The 13,689-nt window shown below is 38.4% G+C and overlaps 2 protein-coding genes across 2 annotated transcripts; both read right to left on the bottom strand.

The window, feature by feature from the left end:
• Positions 1 to 6,254: 6,254 nt before the first annotated feature.
• LOC113316083 lies at positions 6,255 to 7,643 on the bottom strand. The gene has a single exon (XM_026564313.1). It carries the CDS (start codon positions 7,641 to 7,643, stop codon positions 6,255 to 6,257), a length of 1,389 nt encoding a protein of 462 aa, XP_026420098.1.
• Positions 7,644 to 12,545: 4,902 nt separating this feature from the next.
• Positions 12,546 to 13,214, bottom strand: LOC113316082. Its single transcript, XM_026564312.1, has 2 exons — positions 13,024 to 13,214; positions 12,546 to 12,969 (listed from the first exon to the last, which is right to left on the bottom strand). The coding sequence occupies exons 1-2, from the start codon at positions 13,212 to 13,214 to the stop codon at positions 12,546 to 12,548; spliced, it is 615 nt and encodes a 204-aa protein (XP_026420097.1).
• Positions 13,215 to 13,689: the final 475 nt, after the last annotated feature.

Raw genomic sequence — 13,689 nt, 5'->3', positions numbered from 1 at the left:
ACCCATTGATCATTCTCAAGAAAACTGCAGGGCTCCATCTTGGCCACGGTTCCATGATAGCCACACTCAATGTCAAAAAGGATAGGCCATTTCGCTGTAGAAGCACCTCTGAGCATATATTCTTCATTATCAGTTGATGTTTGAACATGAATCGTCATATGTAATCTCTTGTAATAACCTGACATTTGGAGGAGTTGTTGTCGCCAACATATTCCTACTGTTAAGATATTAACTACTTCATTGCTGACAAGTAACTCAAACTTGGATATCGAATTGTAGCCAATAAAGATAGACTTAACCACGTGAGCTACCAATATCATAACTTCAACTCTGTCAGAGGATCCAACAATTGATTTAAGATTCTTGGATTGGTTGGCATAATCAAACTGCACTGGTTGTACTTGCAGGGATCTCGTCAATAGCAGGTATATTTCTGTAATGCCCTTTATATCCCCTTGTACTTCCTTATATCTGAACTCATCACCAATTCCAATTCTCCAGCTGAATCTGTAGATACTTGCAGATAAGAATGTTGATCCTGTCCCTTCACTAGATGAGAAAGCTCCTGTAAAAATGTGTCCAAACTCAATGAATTTGACCTTCCTTTGTATTTTGCCCGTACCAAGAACAGTATCACGAGGAGTTCCAGTGATTTCTATGAACATGAAGACCCATTCTGTCCAAACCCTTATTTGGTTGATACCAGATTCCAACCTTAGATTTCTTGGCCAATTGAACAAACAGTTTATTGTTGTTACTATTAGTATCATCTTTATCAAGGATCAACTCAAACACAATTACAAAAATAATTGATTCCTCCAACAAGAATTCTGAATAGTACTCATGTTGTAAAATAAGCTCACAAACGAATTCCCCATTGTAATTATTCATGAGGGTCGAAGACACAAGTACCAAAGAACAAGAAGTATACATAACAAGATTAAATTCATAATCACCAGTAAAATATGACCCTTCGATAATTTTGAGCTCTTTTCCACGATCAAATACCTTATGAGTACAGTCAAGACAAGGGTAACAATACTTCTTGGACTCATATTTTTTTAGCAATTTCTGCATTACTACAATCCAGTTTCTGGTACTCCTATGAAGTATTTTAGCAAACATTTTCCAAGCAGTACTAGAAACACCGTTATTAGCTAACATAAAAGCAATATTTATTTATTTTGCTCAATCACAAATTTTTTATTAATAGAATAGCTAAAACAGCCAAGTTACATAATCAGAACACCAAAAGAAGAACTAAAAAGTTTCATTACAATCAAGAAAAGCAAAAAAATTCTTTAACAAAACCTATAGTAGGTTGTACTTGGCATTTCAACTCTTTTGATGAAATTAGGCCTTCCATTATGAATTATTCTTACACCAACTCCAAGATCTGCTCCTTTTTTTGCAAGATCATCTGCACTGAAATTAGCTTCTCTGAAGGTGTGCTGAAATAATACACATTCTAATTTCTGCATAGCATTTATCCATCTAGTTCTAAGAGCCCAAGGAATGTTATTATTCTGAAAATCATTAAGCACAGATTTGGAATCTGATCTGATAACTATTTTAGTTGCTGAGAAAACTGAGGCCCATTCCAGTACAAAAATGATTGCAAATACTTCAGCCAGATAGTTTGTGGCAATTCCAATTCCACCTGACATTGTTCCAAGAACCTGACATTCATGATCCCTGACAATGATACCAAATCCTGCTGCACCTGGATTGCCAAATGAAGATCCATCACAACAAAACATCAAAAAACCATATTCTGGTGCAGTCCAAAAGCATTCCTTAATGCAACTGTATCTTGAAAATCTGATTCCCATATGGAAAAAGTAAATAATACTCTGATCATATGCTTGTCCCCATTTGGTACTTGTTATTCTTAGACTACCTTCATGAACTATTTTCCGGACTTTCCTTTTAAATTCATTCAGATTTGGTGTTTTTTCTTCAAAGAGTTTTTGGTTTTTTTGAAACCACAAATCTCTCATTATTGTACATGTTGTTGTCATCCAAATTTGTTTTATTAGTGGACTTTTTTACTGAGTAGCGTTGCAGATGTCACTGAAAGAATTTGGTTTAGTGAAACCAAAAATGGAACATATCCAATTCCATATCTCAACACTGAAAACACACTGCCAGAGAGTGTGATCCATACAATCTTGTTCTGCAACACAAACACAACATCTTGAGACGATATCAAAACCATTTTTCCTCATAACTTCATCATCCACATATATTTGATGCTGAATTTTCCATATATTACTTGCAATGATAGGATGGAGAAATGTTTTCCAAATGAAAGAAGGCCAGCTTACTTTTTGTTATTTTAATCTGATTCTTTCCACAGCTGCTGAAGTAGAGAATTTACCTTTGATATTACCATTCCAGACCATTTGATATGTCCCTCCACTCACAGCTGGCAATGAAGCATTAGCAAAATAATCAGTAAGTTCTGCAGGAATGCACCAATTCTTGCCATCCAACATATCTTGAAGCTTCATGCTGATGTTTTCTTTGACATATGTACTAAGACCAAAATCATTTATAAGAGGCTCATTTCCAAACCAAATGTCAAACCAAACTGAGATTTTTGATCCATCTCCAATACACCATCTAATATCACCTTGTAAAGAATTGAAAGCCCATCTTAGACTTGGCCAAACAGAAGACTGCCTCCAATTTGAAATCCATTGACCATTTACACCAGTGTATTTTGCTAAGAAGAAAAGATCCCATTCTTCTTGAGAATTTAAAATTTTCCACCCCATTTTCATAAGAAGAGCTTTGTTAACAGTTTCTAATCTTCTCAAACCCAGACCTCCTTCACAAAAAGATGTGCAAACCTTTCTCCATGCCAAAGTTTTGAATTTTCTTGTTTCTCCATCTCCAGACCATAAAAAATTCCTAATAATTTTTTTACATATTTTAGTTACAGAAGCTGGCCATTTGTAAATTGCCATATTGTGCAAAGGAATACTGCTTAAAACTGATTTTATCAACACTATTCTGTCTTGAAATGATAGTAATCTTCCCTTCCAAGCAGCTAGTTTGCTTTGAATCATCTCCACCATAGGCCATACCATTGAGACAATTACTCTCCCTGGAGCAAGAAACACTCCTAAATATTTATCAGGAAATTTAGATATTTCCATATGAACTGTTTCACTGATTTTCACCTTTTGACTTTGAGACACTCCATCAACAAAAAGCTTACTTTTAGTTTTATTTATGACTTGTACAGAACTAGCTTGATATTTATCCAATAATGCCATTAAGTTATTCAAACTCTTCTTGGTTCCATTGCAAAACACAAAGACATCATCATCAAAAAATAAATGAGTTGGGTGAATACCTTTTTTCACAACCATTGGCAAAAAATTTCCAGATTGAACTAAATGAGATAAATTCCTGCTAAGCACATCCTCCATTATAATGAACAAGAGAGGAGAAAGTGGATCTCCTTGTCTTAAACCCCTTCCAACTGAAAAGAAACTACAAGGCCCTCCATTAACCAACACTGAAATTTTTGCTGATTGAAGAATAGTTATTATCCAGTTGCACCAAGAAGCAGAGAATCCAAATTTTAGCAAAACTTTAGTGAGAAATTCCCAGCTGACTGCATCATAAGCCTAAGAAATATCTAGCTTAAGACCAACATTTCCTCCTCTTCTCTTCTTTTTCATTTCATTCACCATTCTTGAAGCTAATAAAACTTGTTCATGGATACTCCTCCCCTTAATATATGCCATTTGCTGAGGTGATACAAGTTTTTCCATTAAAGTGCTCATTCTTGTTGTAACAATTTTGGTGATGATCTTGAAGCTAGAATTACTTAGACCAATTGGTCTGAATTGTGAAGCAGATTTTGCACCTTGACATTTAGGAAGTAGAAAAAAAAACTAGAATTCAAACCTTTAGGTATGAACTGTCTAGACCAACAAAATTTGATAGCAGCTACTAAATCTTGTTGAATTATATCCCAGCATGTTTTGAAAAAAATACCTAAAAATCCATCTGGATTAGGAGAACTATCAGGATCCATTTCAAAAGCATTCCTCTGCACTTGGAACTGCATCCAGCATCCTTTGATCTTCATCAGTAATTAAGTGTGGAATGATATTAAGCAAATCCTCATCAATTTGAACTTCTTTATGAGTAAATCTTTTTTCAAAGAAATCCACTAATTCATCTGAAATTTTTTCTTGATCAGATATAATATTTCTTGTAGCATCTTCCAATTCACTAATCTTAGCATCTTCCAATTCACTAATCTGATTATGAGCTTGTCTAATCTTCATATTTGTATGGAACAAACTAGTATTTGCAGACCATTCCTTAACCCATTTGGTTCTGGATTTTTGCTTCATAAGAGTGTTGTATTGCACTTCTCTGCTGGAAAACTCATTCTGAGTTGATACTAATGTATTATATGCATTCTCATAAAAAGCATTTCTGTCAGAATCTTCCATTGCTTCTTTTACTCTATCTTCAGCTTCTTTCAATTTAACTTTGACATCACCAATCTCCTTCCAATTCCACTCATAAAGACATTTTTTGAGATTCTTGAGTTTATGCATGAACACAAAAGTTGGATCCCCAACTACTTCAGAAGACCAAAAATATGTTACAACTTTAAGAAAATTTGGATGTTGTATACACATTTTTTTAAATTTTATAGGAACATTCTTAGGTTTTGGCACACTAGCACACTCTCCTAAAAGAGGAGAATGGTCTGAAACCATTCTTAAACCAACCTTGTACCCCCAATCACCAAATAATTGCAACCATTGTTGGTTGTAAACTACTCTGTCAAGGTTACAAAGAATCCTCGTGTTTCCTTGCTGACAATTTGACCAAGAGAAATCTAAACCAGTTTTTGGGGCTTGAATAAGCCCACACTTATTAAGACAAATTGTGAAGTCCAACATTGTTGTTTTATTTGGAGTTCTTCCTCCAACTTTTTCTTCAATAGATGTTACTGCATTGAGATCCCCAAGAATAATCCATGGTTTTTGAAACTCACTTATTAATTCCATTTCAGACCATAAGAATTTTCTTTGAGTGACTCCAACATGTGCATGAACTCCAGAAACTAAAGTATCACCCACACTCACTGTAATCATTTGGTTGGACATTGATATTACTTGTGGAGTTGAAATACTCTTATTCCAAAACAACCAAATGTTGCCTTTATTGTTTGAAGAAGTAGAATTATGAATAACCATGCTTTGCATTCCAGGTAAATTTAACTTACTACAAAAAGAAGCATTGCAAACTATTTTTGGCTATGTTATCCAAACTAATGATGGATTAAATTGATTAAATAAAGACCACAACTTATTTTGAGCCCTATACCTTCTAAGAGCATCCACAGTCATGGAGTCGACCAAATGCCAAATAGCAGACCAAAAGCTAAAAAAAATTGGCATTTTACACTGAGCAACCACAGTCGTGGAAGACTATTTTTAGTCAGGCGGAAGTATAACAAACGCCCCAGTTCAGGCGCACTTTTAATGACCGTCCCAGTTCAGGCGCGCTTTTAATGACCGTCTCATTCAGGCGCATTTTTAATGTCCGCCTCATTCAGGCGCACTTTTAATGACCGTCTGATATCAGGCGCATTTTTAATGTGCGCCTGATTCAGGCGCACTTTTAATGTCCGTCTAATTCAGGCGCACTTTTAATGATCGCCTGATTTCAGGCGCACTTTCAATGACCGCCTGATTCAGGCGCACTTTTAATGACCGCCTGATTAGTGAATTTACATAAATATTAGCCACTAATCTTCTTCTAATAACGTATTAGCCCACTAATCTTCTTCTAATAACGTATTAGCCCACTAAACGAGTGAATATACCAACGTCCCATTGGGGCGTACATTAAAGCAACGTCCCATTGGGACGTAAAATATACCAACGTCCCATTGGGGCGTACAATATAACTACGTCTGTGTTGGGGCGTATGTATTACATGCGTTTGGTTAGGCGCAGTTTATAGATGCGCCTGATTCATACGTTAATTATACTTCCGTCTGATTTCATACGGTCACTAAAATCTCGTCTGCTTTCATACGCTATTAATACTTCCGTCCCACTATATTTCGTTTAGTCTGGGTTAACGACCACATTTGGTCTCAAACCCTAATTTTGGCGATCAAATTTGGGTTTGGTCCCTTCCGTTGCGGCATATTCTGAGACCAAATTTGAGTTTAGTCCCCAAATTTGGCCGTGACTGTGGTTGCTCTAAGAACCCTTAAATTCCAATATAAAATCTTCATTATTTTTATTGAGGGTGTTTGGTACCCCCTTCCCTGAATTTTTTCTAAAATTGTATTTGAATGGAATATACTTACTAGCCTTGCTTTGCCCAGGACTGCCATTTGATGAACTTGCATTATTGTCTTTTTTACCTCCTGAAGCAACTACACCAGTTGCTGGACTTACCATTTCCTTATTAACAGTTTCACTGCTAACTGATGAACCTGGATTATTGCTCTTTTTACTTAATGAACCAATAGTACTACCAGATGGAGATACTACCTCTTTGTTGACTATTTTGGCCCATGATACTACTGGAATAACTTCTTCTGTAACTTCTCCAGTATTACCATTTACAAATTGAACAACACTATTTTGCACAGAATTTTGTTCCACTACTTCACATAATTTTGAAACTTCCATTATAACAGATTCTTCTTCCATCTCAGATTCTTCAGTATTAAGACTATCAAATCTTCCTGGAGTTAAAATTGTTTCCCCTACTGAAATATTACTCTGAGGATTAACATTGATTGTATGAACAATTGCATCTTCTCCTTTGTCAGAGCCACCACATATATCGAAAGGAATTCTATTTGGGATTGCTTGATTAACTTCTTTAGCTGGAGGTGATTGATTCACTACCTGAAATTTCTTAGTTGGAACTGATTCCTTAGCTTTATTTTTTTCCACATAAAATTCAATGACTAAATGCCCTACAATTTTACAAGTAGTACAAAATTTAGGACATTCAAAAATCAGAATATCCTGAAAGAAACCACCCAACTTAGTGTTGATCCAAATTTTACTAGGAATTGATTGAGCGAAATCCATCTCAACCAAAACATTTGCATAGTATCCAACCTCACACTTTGTTGTTGCAATATCTATTTTAATTGGATCTCCTAATTCTCTACAAATTGCAAACAATATTTTCTCCTTCCAGAATTCAAGACCTAAACCAGGAAAACGTACCCATAGTTGAGCTTTTGATGTTCTCTGAAAAGATGGACGAAAGTTTGATACCCAATTGCGAATTCTCAGTACTTGATTTAGAACTTCCCATTCACCAGCTTTGATGTAGTTTCGATCTATTTCAATGTCTAGTTTAATTGTGAAGAAACCTTTTCCAAGAGGAATTAATTTGCAATCTCCGATCAATTTCCATTGTTGTCTTAAGATAATAGTTGCACCCACAAATTTAGTCTTTTGCAATTGTAATCTTCCAATTAGCGAAAACTTCCAAGGATTTAAGCCTTCCTCAAACAAATCATCCGGTAAATCAATTGATTGAACTTTTTTTGGAATATCTTCATTAGATTTATCTGAATTCATTTCTCCAATGATTTCAGGAGATTTAGGACTAGTATTCATCAATTTTCCCCACTCAATCACCAGTAATCATTGAAAATACAGAAAATTGAAACAAATTCACCTGAATTAATGAAAATCGAAGTACAGAAAACAAGATCGAAAGAAGAAAAAAATTTGCCGAGTCAATCACCGATTTTCAGAGCGTAACTACATAAAAGCAATAGAATCAGTAGACAACCCATTTGATTGATACCCATGTTTGTTATTTATCTCATGAACACAATTGCCATATTAGTTAGCCATTAAAATTGAACAAACATAGAGTGCAAACGAGCAGGAAGTAGCTATATCAAACCCGAATTCATAAACACCAACCAAATAAGAAAACCTCTTAATGAATTTGAAATCCTTTACCTCAGCATTTGTAACCTTCCTATCTTGAGAATTCAAAACAATATTAAGAGAATTATGTTCATAAACGAAGGGTTTACCCTCTTGATAATCCAGAAACATTAACTTCCAATTATATTTATGAAATTCATTAACAACACTAGATCCATCAACACCATAGAAATCAATTATGGATGTAGATTGAGAATTACCTTCATATGTTGCACTTGGAGTTGAATAATTTTGAATTAATTCTATTACTGAACTTAAATCCCCTGATTCAAGTGAAATTGATTTCAATTTGATGTCAGTTTCGTTCTCGGTTATATTAGACTCTGATTCACCAGATCTGTAAGAGCAATTTGTTGTTGCAGTAGAATCTAAAACTCCATCTCCCATTAAATCATAGCTATCTTTAGTCATGGACTCCAATTCCTCAATATCAGTTTCTACCTGCGAGTCAATAGCTATGCCACCGATCTCATCGTCGAAACTTGGTGTTGAGCTGTCCTGATGATAGATTTTCCAAGTAGTCCAAAATAATTCAGTAAAATCATCACAAATAGCTTTAATAAACTCCGATATGTCGTGCTTTTCCATCAGTAACTTGTGAAGACAATCTTGTTTTACTGAAATTAATGCTTCTACTCGTTAAACTTTAGATGTTGTTGCGGCCATCGTAGCGGTCGGAGAATCGACCGCTTTGATACCACTTAAAGTGAACATCACTACAATTGGATATAAAGAAACAGATTGGTTGATAGGGTTAGAGATTATTGAAGAAGGATAGGGAGAATTAGAGGATTAGAAGATAAAACAGACGAATTAGGGAAAGACATAGATGAAGTAGAACAAATAAAATTGGGGAACAGGATTAATTCATTTCTTAATTGGTTCCTTTCAGTACAACAAGGCTACTCTTATATCCCCAGACACAACTCACAGAAACCTCGTGCACAGCACGAGCCACACACACGAGTCAGTAACTACTATTACGCAACACCCAGCGCCCCATCCTATAACCAAGCCCACAACGGCTGACCTTAACCATAATGTATAACCCCCATTGGGACATGACAAGTATTCTGTCACGGAGACTGTACATTGCTGCTTTTGACTCGAGTTTTCGAGCTTCTTTAACATCAGCTGGTAGTGTACCTTTGTCAAGGTACTGGTGGATTGGGATTCTCCAGTCATCTTCTGCTTCGTTTCTGCTGCCCTCATCTGGCATGGATTGATCTTTGTCAGACTCCTTTGCTTCTTCGTCTGATTCTTTCATTTCTTTGCTCGTTTCTTCTTTGTCTGCTTCTCTCATGGCCCGAGTCTGAACGACCAAATCCTCCTCAGCGCCTGAGATTGGTCCTTCAATCGAAGGTTCGTATATTCTTCCAATATATACCACGGTGGTATTTCTGTCCCTCAGCATTGAGGATATAAATACTAAGGCATCTGCGTGTCTGTTGTCTTTTCGGCACATATATCTGAATGTTATGTTGCTGATTTTGGACGCATACTCCTGAGTTAGCTTTAGGTATGAAGATAGTACCGGATTCAAAGTTTGGTATTTGAGTTCGATTTGTCTAATGACCAACTGGGATTCACTAGTCAACCGAACATCTGATAAGCGCAGCTCCTGTGCCAAGCGTAGACCATGTATAACCGCCTCGTATTCTGTGATGTTGTTGGTATATTGTTCGAATTCTAACCTGAATGCGTAGATATGTCGTTCTCTAGCAGGGGTTGTTATTACAATACCAATGCTTGCGCCTTCTCCATTGGAGGAACCATCTACGAATATTTCCCTCCTTCGTGAATTCTGAGGTTCCAGCAAGTCCTCCGGATCTTGCTTGTCTTCCTCCATCCCTGAGATGTTGTCTATTTCCGCTTCGTCACTGAGCGGTAAGTCTACCAAAAAGTATGCTAAGATTTGTGATTTCTCACTTTTTCGTTTCGAAAATTATTTGGAATTGTTTGATCATGGCATTCCATTTTGCCACTCTTCCAATTTTCTCTGTGCTGTCGAGAATTTGACCTATTTGAGCCTTTGTGAAGACTGGGATGGTATGTGCGTCAAAATATATCCTTAGTTTTTGTATTTCCATCTTGGTGTAGTTACACTCCGCTGGACTAAGTGTTTTGCTGACGTAATAGATGGGTTTTTCTCCTTGCCCTTGGTCTTGTACCAACACTGTGCTTACAACGTAGCTTGTGGCTGCTAAGTAGAGAGCGGGTATCTCACCTGGCTCCGGTTTCTGTAAAATAGGTACCGAGGCCAGGTACTCCTTGATTTTTTGGAAAGCTTGCTCGCATTCCGTGGTCCACATGAACCTGCTTCCTTTCCTTAGTGTATCAAAAAATGCTTTGCATTTATTCGATGATCTTGCTATGAGTCTTCCCATGGAAGCTAAAATTTCATTTTGTTTTTGCATTCCTTTCAACGTTCTTGGAGATGGCATCTCCAATATTGCTCTGACCCTTTCGGGGCATAATTTTATTCCTCACTTAGTTCCCAAGTACCCTAGGAATTTTCCTGAGGTTACTCCGAACGTACATTTCTCCAAATTTACTTTCATGTGAAAGTTTCTCATGGCTTCGAATATCTCCCTTAGGTCAGATAGGTGATTTTTCGTCTCTTTGCTTTTGACAAACATGTCTTCCACACAGACTTATAGTATCTTGCATATCCATGGCTTAAAGATTTTGTCTACCAATCGCTGGTATGTCGCCCCCGCGTTCTTTAGTCCAAAAGGAATCCTTGTATAGCAATACAAGCCTCGTGGGGTAAAGAACACAGTATGGTCCTGGTCTTCTTCTGCAAGGGTGATTTGGTTGTAACCGGAGTAACCATCCATGAAGGATAGCCTCTGGTGACCTTTGGTTGCATTGACCAGTTGGTCAATATTGGGTAGCGGGTAGCTATCCTTGGGGCATGCTTTGTTGATATTTAAAGTCGATGCAGATACGCACGCATCCGTTCTTCTTAGGCACAATTACCATGTTAGATATCCACGTGGGATACTTGACTTCTCGTATGAATCCTGCTGCTAGGAGTTTTTGCAACTCCTTCTCCACTGCTTCCTGGTAGATATATGCCACCTTGTAGATATGTTGCTTGAATGGTTCCATTTCTGGTTTGAGACGAAGGTGGTGGGAGACCCAATTCGGGTCAATTCCTGGCATGTATTTCATTGACCATGCAAAGGCATCTGTGTAGTGCCTAAGTAGCCTTTGTAGTTGCATCTCCTCGTCCTCTTCTAGTAAATTTCTGATATTGATCATCTTTGGCTCAGTCTCCGTTCCGATGTTGATTTTATTTGTTGGTTCCACCGGTGAAAAGGTTGGTTTCTGAGGTTGTAGAGGAGTGCATTTCTTTAATTATCATTTAGCAGAAGTATCCGCTACCGGAGTGGCGGAGGTGCTTGCTTCTTGAACTGAGGGGGCTTCGGGGACTTTGAAGCCTCCACTATTTACTTCGTTGGCGTTCGCCCTTCGTCTTTTCGTGTTGCTGTAAAGCATCTCTTTCTTCGTTGAGTCCGACCTCTGCTAGATTGCATAGCCTTGCATCTTGTTGATCTCCTATGATTTCCATTTCACCCATGGGTGTTGGGAGTCGAAGGTATTGATGATAAATCGAAGCCATCTCCCTTAAGCGATGGACCCATAACCGCCCCATAATGACATTGTAGGCGAAGGTGTATCCACAACGCAGAACCTTGTGTTGGTCACTAAGGGCCCTGCTCGTACCTGCAAGACAATTTCTCCTTTTGGTCTAGAGACTGCTCCATTAAAACCGTATATTGTGCAAGTGGATGAATCCATTTTCTCAGCTGTTAAACCCATACGTAAGTAGGGTTCGTAGAACAATACATTTAACGAGCTGCCCCCATCGATGAAGACCTTCGTAACATTCCATCCATGTATTGGAAGAGTGATCACAAGTGGATCGTTGTGCATTTCGACCTCTTGGTTGACGTCCCTTGTTGAGAATTTTAATGGCGTAGACATCCATTCTTCTCAAGCGCTAGTTGATGGTCCACTTAGCTTGAATACCTCGTGGGTTTCTAGCTTTCTTCTGTTTCGAGCTAGTTCGAGGATATATTCGAGTAGCTACTCCTAGCCTACGTTTGAGAAGGTAATAATGTATTTTCCATCCTGTGGTAACTCCACCCTTTTCTTGGGGGATACCTCAGTATCAGCAGGTTGTATCTGCACATACTCCATGAATTTTCCTTCGTATATGAATCTATGAATTGTGTTCCTCAGGCTATAGCATGTGTCAGTTGTATGCCTGCAGTACTGGTGGTATGCACAGTACTCCTTAGCATCCTTTGTTTTATCCGGCTGCTTTCCCCTAGTGTTAGGGTAGGGACATCCCGGCTTCGCTGCCTCCTTGCTTAGAATGTGAGAAAAAGTCGTGTTCAGCTTTGTATAGACTTTGTCTGCAAAGTCCTCTCTTCCTTTTCCTCTGCCTTTTCCATCTCCATATTTTGATCTTTTGTCCCGGGAGCTATTTCTGCCCCCAGTTTCATTTTGCCGCTTAGGTAGCTCCGGAATTGGTTCCAGAGAGTTTTCTCATTGCGGAGTCGTTGTTGCTTTTGTCTGCGCCCTGGGGTTGTCCTTCTGAATTTCCTCAAGCCTGATGTAGCGATCCTGGATGACCCGAAGCTCCCCTTTAGAATCGAGGGCTCGGTTGTGGAGCTCCACGAAGATAGCTGAGGTTCTATCAAGTCTGTACTTATAGAAATTAATGTTAATTTCATGAATGACTTTCCTGATTGCTTGGCACGTCTTTTGCCATCTGTCTGTGTATTGCATCATTGTTTCTCGGGGTCCGATAACTAAAGCAAATAGCATATCTAACCCTGCCTTCGTAGATTTGTTATACATGCATGTTTCCAAGAATACCATAGACAACTGCTCAAAAGAGTCAATTGAGTGTGCTAGTAAGTTGTCGTACCACGCCAATGCTGATCCCGTCAAGCTTGCAGGGAAGTATCTACAAAGTACCACCTCATATCTTTACCAATGGGCAAGGACATGAGTATAGTACCGTAGGTGAGCTGCGGGATCTGAGGTACCATTGTACGCCTGAAACGTAGGTACCGAGCATTTTGCAGGGATGGGTTCCCTCAAAATGCGAAATGACAACGGAGATGTTGTCGCTTCCTGGAGTACTTCTTCTAGCCTTGCTCCTGCGCGGCCAATTTTCAATCCTTGTATTTCTTTCCGCATTTTCTCCATTTGCTCCATGACCATGTTCACATTGTGAGCATCTCTAGAAAATGTCTCATCATAATAAGACTAAGAGGGCTTGTATGTTGGATCCACCTCGTCTCGATAATGCCGTGTTCTCCTGGACCCCCTGGTGGGTTGGCCTTTGGTGGGTTGAGATCTCCCCTTCATCTTCCTAAGATAGCTCCGTGCTCACCCTTCTTCAAAGGAGGGTGAGTTTGGGAACCTTCGATCTACACTTCCAGCATGTCTTTCAGGTTCTTATTTTCCGGAGCCATCGCGTGCATTGTATCTTCGTGCTCCTTGTTACGTAGAAGAAAAAATACTACATGTGCTTCTATTTGTTCTTCATTGTGGATTCCACCACCCTAAGGAGTGCTATCAGCTGCATCCTCAGAGTCATCCACGCCTTCTTCTATTACTGGAGCATCAGGATCTACCTGGATTGGAGTTAGGTTTCCCAACCCTCGTCCCGTAGGAGCTA

Source organism: Papaver somniferum, chromosome 10 (assembly GCF_003573695.1).
Source record: "Papaver somniferum cultivar HN1 chromosome 10, ASM357369v1, whole genome shotgun sequence".
NCBI classification, from domain to species: domain Eukaryota; kingdom Viridiplantae; phylum Streptophyta; class Magnoliopsida; order Ranunculales; family Papaveraceae; genus Papaver; species Papaver somniferum.
The sequence above is the reverse complement of the archived record's forward strand: the minus strand, read 5'-3'. Positions and strand labels throughout refer to the sequence as shown.

Coding starts and splice junctions, on each gene's coding strand:
- LOC113316082 (XM_026564312.1), bottom strand. CDS start 13,214: ATGGAGAAAATGCGGAAAGAAATACAAGGATTGAAAATTGGCCGCGCA. Junction 12,970..13,023: donor GATCCCGCAGCTCACCTACG/GTACTATACTCA, acceptor GGTACTTTGTAG/ATACTTCCCTGCAAGCTTGA.
- LOC113316083 (XM_026564313.1), bottom strand. CDS start 7,643: ATGAATACTAGTCCTAAATCTCCTGAAATCATTGGAGAAATGAATTCA.